Source organism: Glandiceps talaboti, chromosome 1 (assembly GCF_964340395.1).
Source record: "Glandiceps talaboti chromosome 1, keGlaTala1.1, whole genome shotgun sequence".
NCBI lineage: Eukaryota > Metazoa > Hemichordata > Enteropneusta > Spengelidae > Glandiceps > Glandiceps talaboti.
In genome coordinates, this window is record NC_135549.1 from 19,136,039 (window position 1) to 19,145,062 (window position 9,024).

Consider the following 9,024-nt stretch of genomic DNA (forward strand, 5'->3'; position numbering starts at 1 on the left):
ACACTACTACCTATTCAACAAGTCATTCTTTCCTCAATTTCATTTCATTTATTTCTGTGTCTGTGTGCGTGTGTCTGTGTCAGTGTCCATGATAGCTATATTATTGTGCCCTACATACCCAACTACAATATTTTTACAACTTTCTTAATGCAGTCAAATTTATGTTTATATCTCATCATACATGTATGTTTTGCCAAACTCTCCAGACATCTGTGGTTTTACCAATAGTATTGTCAAGTTCCAGATCGACCCATATTACACACGTAAACAAGACTTTATGATTGTTCAGATCAGATCTGCTTGTACAATGCAGTGTAGTAATAGTATGAAAGAATGAATGATTGAATTATGAATCGGAATGAATGAATTTACCTATCTATAAGAAAAATAAGCTATATTATACTTGTATACAACTTACAAGGAAACATGGGAAATATACAAAATGAATACATTGCATATGTACAAACATCATACAAGCATTACATTTAAAGTTTTTGTCACACTTATACATTCATAGTCAAACCTTGGTGAACAATCTTCAAACTTGACTCGACTGCACACAGAAACTGCAACGAACACCATACCGATCACAAAACGTTGAAATGAGCGCCCTCGAGTGGTTCAAAGATCACAAGTTGAAAGGTCACGACGACAGGCTCGACTTGTATCACTTCCGGTTGCGTCGTTTTGAGCGAAGCGTAACAAATTTTTCATTGACCAGTCTGTACGGGGTGCGTCATTGATTCGTAAGTATCGGATGATTAATTAAGATGTAGAAAGTTGCTCGATATGTTTATTTTACAGACGTGGTATACACGACAAGTATTTTTAGCAACTAAAGCTGACGTGTCTGTTGCTGGTTTGCAAAGATAACGTTTTGTATTCTCAACAGCATTACTCAGTACATGATGCAAGTAGATGATTCACCAAATCTCTATCGTCACAGCACTAGTATTAAAGTGGTGATCCCATAAACTGTTATAATTCTAACATTACTGGCTAGGCGCTGTGTATGCTGCTTTGACTGAGATATAAGGACCGTTGTTGTACTGGTAATTAATTATGGGTGTTCAGTTGTCTCTCAACAAAGTTTTCTCCCGAAAAATTATCGCAAGTCTGTTGTAGTGATACCACAGTCACTTGTGTTGTGAGCTAATAATATTCTATTCACGGATGGTAATATTCTAGTCTAGGATGATCATAATACAAAACAATGACGTTACTATAGGCGTTTACGATATTCAAAAAATACCATTGCCGGTGATTGTTATGGAACAGTATTATCATGTATGATCATCCTAAACTAGAATGTTACCATCCTGGAATGGAATATTAGCTCACAAGTGACTGTGTTTCTTCTCCACTGTCTAAGGTCATATCATCCATGGTTTATAGTCAAATGCCCAGAGAGTTGTCAATCCGATCTGACACAGCATTCAACATTGTAAACTTAGTAAAGCCTAGCTGCAATAATTTTAGTGTTAGTTTTTTTGGGGGTTTTTTGAGGCTTGATTTTTGGGGTATTATGTTTTGTTTTGTCTTTTGTTTTAGCTTTTAATCGTTCCAGGGTTTGCATTTGACTCAAGTCAAAACTAGTGTTTGTTTTGCATTTAAACCCCAGAATGAAAGAAGCTCAAAAACAAAACTCAAAATCAAAACTAATGCTACAATTATTGGAACTAGTTTTGCTATTTTAAACCCCGGGACAACAGAACACAACTCTGATACAAAAACAAAAACTAATACTACAGTTATTACAGCTATGAAAAGTCAAATCTCTGGGCTAAGATGAGGATAGCCTCAGTAAAACAAATCTATTTTCCATAAAGTAGTTTTGCTGTGATTGGAAAAGTGCTGAATAGATGTCTATATAGTGAACTACATAAAGAGTAGTTGAGGCTCGCTATTACTTTACCCTGGAACACAGTCTCTGTATCTTAATGGACTGTGCCTGGAACAATGTCCATTTTGATTGGACATACAAAGCATAACATGTAACTAACAGTGAAACAGTATCCTTAGTATTCGCTGTTGTCCATGCTGTCCTGTCAGGAGAAAGCTTAAACAAACACACAAGAAGTAATTTGAAATGGACACAATCCCAGTCTACAATTTCTTTTAATCATTTGTATATGTTGTATATCATGTATATAATAGGTGAGACGTATGATAAGTTCTACCATCAATGCATGGACTATATGATAATGGCAGCTATTATAGTAATGTTGAGAGATGATAATTCTCACTGTAAACTTGGATATTATTAATATATTAAAATTACTTCAAAATTTTGCCATTTTGCTGTCTTCAGCTAATACCCAAGGCTAACCTTTTTTTCTTTCTTTTTTTTAAATAACTGAGCACGGTGCACTGTGCTTTAATACTGGTATGAATAAAAAGCTTTGTTTCCCATATCTAGAGTTTGAGTATTTATGGTTGTACCACTATTAAATACCAAACTAAACAGAAGTTGATAGTTCTGCTGTTGTACAACCATGGTTTGTGAAACTCATATTCAGATCACAAAGGTTATTGCAATTTGGAAACAGAAAGAAAAATGTACTACAGTAGACTACAAGAGATAGCACTGATTATATATATAATCCAAGGAATAAGGATGTTATATTACATTTACTACTCTGTTGTCTTTTCCAGATACCTAAAGAGTCACCATGTCTCTGCAATGGACATTTGTCGCTGGATTCCTATACGCTGAAATAGCGTTAGTCGTAATACTTATGATTCCCTTCATAAGCCCAAAAATGTAAGTTATAGTTCTTACTTGCCTTCAAATGATGATCATTACTATTAAAGAATACAGCATCCACTGCACAATGTGTGCACATATGAACTGTTAAATTTCCACCATCAGCAGTATCATAAAGAAGGTATCACCATGACTTGTAAAGTTTAGTATATATAACTTCTTCATGTCCATTATTCGCTGCCACCATTCTATTTTGGAACTTGATTTGCAATCGTTTCTAGAAAGATATTTTTGTCAGGGATAGTCAAGTGTTATACACATGTAATGTAGTGATGATATTACACTGTTGTTGGCATGCCAACATCTATTTATCACTTGCTAAACACTCTTTTATAATGAGCCATTTAATGAAGTACATGCCCAAAGTAGTAAAAGAGTCTAACTAGTAGTAGAATTAGTAGTGCCACAATATTTTTCTTCATAAAAATTGAAACTGTGTATAATATTATCAAGGGTTCTTGTCTATGCACAGTGATTTCAATCTAGTGAGGGTCTCTAATTTTGCTGATTCTGTGAAAAAAATAACAGCTATTATATTTTTCACTCTCCAGGTGGCAGAAGGTATTCAAGTCTCGGATGGTGACAGTATTCAGTTCATATGCCTTTATTTATTTCAACTTTTTCATATTTATTTTGTTTATACTGTTCTTAGGTAAGTTTATACCTTTGTTTGTTTTTCAGAGTCAAGCCTGTGCTGTACTCTGACATATACGTATGATAGAACATAGCATGTCAAATCCTGTGACACACATAGACAGAGACTGTGATATGAAATATGTATATTGGGGAATAATATCGAAATATTACTTTGATCAATAATATCTCATGTTACCTTGGTCAATAATATGTAAATGTTACCTAGGTCAATAATATCTTAATGTTACCGTGGTCAATAGCATCTGAGTGTTGCCTTGTGCAATAATACTTTAATGTTACTTTGGTCAATAATACATTAATGTTACCTTGGTCAGTAATATCTAAATGTGACCTTGGTCAACAATATCTGAATATTTCCTTTGTCAATAATAATCTTAATGTTGCCTTGGTCAACAATATCTGAATGTTACCTGGGTCAATAATATATTTATGTTGCCTTGATCAATAATATGTTCATGATACCTCCTATCTGCTTAATTTATATGTATATATGTAAGTAGACATACCATGATGATACCTGTCATCATGCTATACATTCAAAGTCTTAAGACCATTATTAACACCTTCGTCAACATTTACACAATATAATGTCATAGTCACACGAATGATATTATGCCCGTGTTTGTTTGCTTACTAGTGTACAGTAATGTCAAATAAGCATTTTGTTTGCATGTCATCGGTTTGAGAGTAGGGCACCATATCATTATTGTATATACCCTACAACACTGTACGATATGCTACGAACACGTCCATAGAATTCACTTCAGATGTAATGTACCATGTATGACTGTCTTTTCTCAGATGCTGTACGTGAAGTCCGTAAGTACTCAGTTTCGAGTGGTGATGAGGTCGATTTGAAGAACAACCCACAAGCTGAAGTCTCAACTCACATGAAGTTATTCCGTTCTCAGAGAAACCTGTATGTTGCAGGATTTGCATTCTTTTTGTGGCTGTAAGTAAAACAACAACATTGAATCATACACTTGGACACATACACATACTTTGTAGGTGATGAAAACATTGAACAAAATGTGTCATAGACAAGTTGTTGTCAGACAAAGTAGATTGCAGTTCACCCAAGCATACTTGATACATATTCTGATAATCTTTTTATTATAGTGTCAGTGTATATATATACAATGATAGGTGTGAATTAGTCCGTAAGGTATGCCATGACAGGGCTCCCTCACACATCGGTCAACGAGAGAGGAGTCCAGTGAGGACAGAACGACACTACATATCCTACAGTCTAGGAATGAATTTGAAACAGATAAATTTTTTATTGTAAATGCTGCCCTCTAGTGTCAGCTCATAGATGCAGTGATAAGATACGAATTAGACAAGAAACACTAAATCCAGAAACCTAACACCATCAAAAGTATGAACTATGCTGTACACGGCGCATGCACCATATCATATGTCTAATACATATATGTGATTTTTGTGTGTCGCAAATTTCTATTTACACCTACATTGTACATGTACTGTTTTTCTTGTATCAAATCATTTGTTGTGTTTCAAGCACTTTAAATCTTGATAAGTATTTATTGGAATTGGGAATCCACTTTTTTCACAGGGTCCTTAAACGTTTGTGTACACTGATATCTGAGCAAGCTACTTTACTTGCCAAGAATGAAGCTGCAATCAAGCAAGCCAAAGGTGCCAGTGATCAGGCTCAGAAACTGATGAAAGAAGTTGCAGACTTGGAAACTGTAAGTCTAGCAACATAAGATACAAAACTGTGTACCTCTTGTCCAAGATCTGCCTCCAAACAGTGCCCCCGGTGGTCAAACTGTACAATCTTTTGTCTTTCTGAGAACCAAACTATGGCATATTGCATGTAGATGTACATCTCTTAACTACTTATTCAATAGACTCATAGAAATAACTCTGAACCAGTCTTGTTTAGGTTTATTGTTTCAGTATTTTAATGATTAATTTGTTGTTATGTAGGAACTAAAAGAGCGTCCTGTTACCAAGACATCTCGTTCTGGCTCCATGGCTGATTTAGTTGTTGCTGCTGTGGCAGAGAGTGAGACCACTAAAGAACTAGCTACAGTGAAACAAGAGTTGGAGGACAGCAAAGCAGGTAAGATACAGGGAAGTTCAAGAACATCACAATATTATAAAAAGAGAAAAACCACACAAGACATGTCAATAAAAACATGTAAGATAAACTGTACACAGTGCAAGGGAAGTTGAAAGTAGCTCAAATGAAATGCAGGAGCATCCCTAGGTCTAGATGGCCACCCTGTCATGTAAACCATAGTGGCCAACCTCTTGTCAAAGATGGTGGCCACCCACTTCTGTAAACCATGGTGACAACTTCTCACGTAAATCATTGCTGGCTGTGGTGACTAACCTCTCCTTCCTCTCTAAGATATGCTGAGACAGGATGCCCTCACGCATCAGTCAACCCCTAAGAAGTTAGAGCAGGCCGGTGAGGGCAGAGCGACACTAATTGTCTCACTTCTCCTGTAAACCATCTTGAAATGGATATGGTCCAAACTCTCGTCTCTCTCTCTCTAATGTTTTTGAATTTTACACAAACATCTATATATACACCCTGACAGTGACAGTTCAGAAAGAAAGTGCTTTCCAATGTACCAAGTCAGCACTTCCAAAGTTGTCGCCAAAAATGAGAAATTTTTAATGTATAAACTGTTGTATTTTTCTCTCACAGAGAGTCAGTGTATTTAATCATCTTTTATATTCATTTTCACAGCTTTAAATAAAGCGGAAGCTGATTTGAGTGCACTGAAGAAACAAGCAGAAGGCACCACTACAGAGTATGACAGATTACTGACTGAACATGGTAAACTACAGGTAAGGCACCACTTCAGAGTACAACACATTACTGAATGAACATAGTAAACTACAGGTAACAATACAGAGTATTTGTAATTTGCCTGCTCTCTAGAGAGGCCCAGTCAGGCAGTAACAATGAACAAATTACAAACTGTAAGGGTATATATAGGTGACAGTTTGAATATTGGAAACAATAAAGAAAGTAACAGGTGGAGAAGCATGAAAGCTATAAATGAAAGTGGTGGGTTTTAAGAGCACATGACTTAGAATGCAGATGATGGTGATTGTAGGGAAGATTTTAAAGTCCACAACAGTTATGGCATGGATGATGTGCTCTGGCAAATTGTTCCTTTGAGATATGATGTACTGAGAGGAGAAATATTTCCTGATATTCAGTCTGACTTTCGATTTTGCAAGTTTTACTGAGTGTCCTCTTGTGCTGTTGGTTTGGTGATACATGTACTTAATAATAGACCCTGGTCAGTTTTGTCAATCCCCTTGGTGAAACAAAACACTTGAATTGTGTCTCCTTCTTTTTCCAATGTAGTTATGTTAAGTGTCTTCAGTCTTCTTTAATCTTTCAGTCCTCTGTGATAAGTACTTGTATTCAAAGACTATGATTACTCTTTTCGGTGTCAAATATTCCTCAGCTGTGTACATTCCATGTTTGTATTTTTGCATTCATGCGTTCCCTCTTTGCTGAACTACTGATTGAAATATTGTTCACAATTTTATTGCCTGTAGTTTCAATAACTGGATTATCATTTATTATTAAAGATGAATTGAGACTACATTGTGTTTTGTGAAAAGATTTGCCCAATTTTGAATTGCGTAAGTTTTTGTACGGTAATCCTTGGTTGTGCATAGCTCATCAAGTAAATAATTTCGTTCCTGACTTTTATCTATAAATCTGTGGTATTTTGATACATAGCTTTCAAGAGGGTCTGTTTGTTGTTCATGTCACTAGCATTGCATGGTCCTAATTGAATTTGGTTTGTTTTATTTCAGGCAAAACTGGAAGCGGGTGAGGAATCCAAGAAAGATCTGTAAAGTCATTAAATCGACAACACATCTAAGCATGGCTTAAAAGATAAATACTAAACTGAACAGGATTTTATCAAAAGTTCCCCGGTAAATTATAACCGTGCATGCTTTCTCTATGGTATATATAATATCATGTTATTTAAAGAAACTGACATATACCTAAATATATAAGACAAAACATATCTTACTCTGGCTGGCTTTCAATTTCACAATTTGTAGAGTTGCATGTATCAACATGTTAGCAAGCAGTGTGTAAAAGTATCTCATGACATTTCTGATATCTTTAAATTTGGTTCAGTTCAATGCAATTTCACTTGAGTTTAACTTTTAAGGATTTAAGAAAAAGTATCAAGTGATTAGTTTTCTACAAATGTTGATAAACCTAAATGGTAGTTTTATTTGCTTTGAAGACAACAATTATGGATTTAAAAAGGTGCTTGTCAAAATTAGTTGTTATCTGGTGTTAATGCCGTGTGTTCGTTGTGGTATATTTGTTTGTGAATTTTTCACCAACATCTTTCAACGTAGAGCTATATTTTATGAATTACGGTACCTTTTTTGGTGAATGGTGAAGAGACAAAGAGGGAGACAGGGCACAAAATTAGTAATAAATTCTGTTCATTTACAACAAATGAAAGTACAGTATCAGCCATGGACTCAGAAAAATGGTATATTTCTGAGAGTGCTATTTTCTCATTCCATGGTTTATATATATAAACAATGATACTTTCATAAGAACGACAACATTCTGTCAAGTGTGGCTATGAATTCTAAAATATGACTGAGGTTTAAAATAAATGATACCCCCGGTAGGTTATGCCCCTACAGTCCATCTATGTATATCATTTGGTAGATATATAGTTGATTGGTGGTTGTGTAAGTTAATAACTTGCAAATTTCGTTAAGTAATGACTGGGCATTTTTAGAAAGATATGGAATTTTATACGTTACTGAAATCTGGTCAATACAACTACACAATAAATATATTTAGTAAGTTGGTTTGTTCATTCTGTTTGTATGTTTTAGTGTGAAGGAATAGATTTCTGTCATTTTGTGTTATAGTTGCCATGTAGAGATTTGATTTTTCACACTGTTGTGTAATGCCACAGATTTACTAGAATGTAAAATAGTGGTTCGATAGTACAAATAAAATACACTTTTTGGATTCAAGCAAGGGAGTTTAGCATAACAGTTGATTTACAATTATAAGGGTTAAGATAGGAATATGGTTAGTGCCTCTACCAGTAGCCTTGCTGTTAACGTGATGTGTGAGTCCACATCGTCATTCTATTCCTTGATCTGCTCATGTGATGAATGTGACATCACAGTCAGTTTATAATCTCCTGGCATGACATGTGTGACTATGCTGTGTACATTCTATGATGTGGAGTGACATTCACCACAAAAGTATACCAGATTTTTATTGCATGCTTCAAACATCACTATTCTTTATTAATGAATAAAGAAGTTACTTATTTATAATTTCGTTTTAGGACTATCAACAAATTACGATATGTTTAATATTTTTAAAGTTTAAACTTTTTTTTATCAAAATCTTTGCAGGGTTTTTAAGTTTGACATAGCTTTATCAAGTCGAAAGTTAAATACTGGAATTGTTCATCAAAACTTAAAAGTGCAATGGTGAGTTGTGTTAATATGAGTAAGCTGAAATAAACTGCCAGAGCACACAGACTGTATTTTATTGAAATGTAACCATCCACTATTCTTTGTTCAGCAGTTACTTACAA

At 34.9% G+C, this 9,024-nt stretch overlaps 1 protein-coding gene across 2 annotated transcripts; it reads left to right on the top strand.

Moving 5' to 3' along the window:
* Nucleotides 1-654: 654 nt before the first annotated feature.
* LOC144436157 (B-cell receptor-associated protein 31-like) lies at nt 655-9,024 on the top strand. 2 transcript variants are annotated; one of them, XM_078124866.1, is made up of 8 exons: nt 655-746; nt 2,656-2,764; nt 3,319-3,419; nt 4,226-4,376; nt 5,001-5,136; nt 5,378-5,513; nt 6,150-6,250; nt 7,241-9,024. In XM_078124866.1, exons 2-8 carry the CDS (start codon nt 2,673-2,675, stop codon nt 7,280-7,282), a joined length of 759 nt encoding a protein of 252 aa, XP_077980992.1. In that variant the 5' UTR covers nt 655-746; nt 2,656-2,672; the 3' UTR covers nt 7,283-9,024. The 2 variants fall into 2 exon arrangements, with proteins under 2 accessions (XP_077980992.1, XP_077981000.1); XM_078124874.1 differs by lacking the exon at nt 655-746 and adding an exon at nt 944-1,052.

What these genes read in the sequence shown, in the direction of transcription:
- LOC144436157 (XM_078124866.1), top strand. Translation starts at nt 2,673, where the DNA reads ATGTCTCTGCAATGGACATTTGTCGCTGGATTCCTATACGCTGAAATA. An exon ending in TTTGTTTATACTGTTCTTAG is followed by an intron (nt 3,420 to 4,225) that starts GTAAGTTTATAC and finishes GTCTTTTCTCAG; the next exon opens with ATGCTGTACGTGAAGTCCGT. An exon ending in TTTGCATTCTTTTTGTGGCT is followed by an intron (nt 4,377 to 5,000) that starts GTAAGTAAAACA and finishes CTTTTTTCACAG; the next exon opens with GGTCCTTAAACGTTTGTGTA.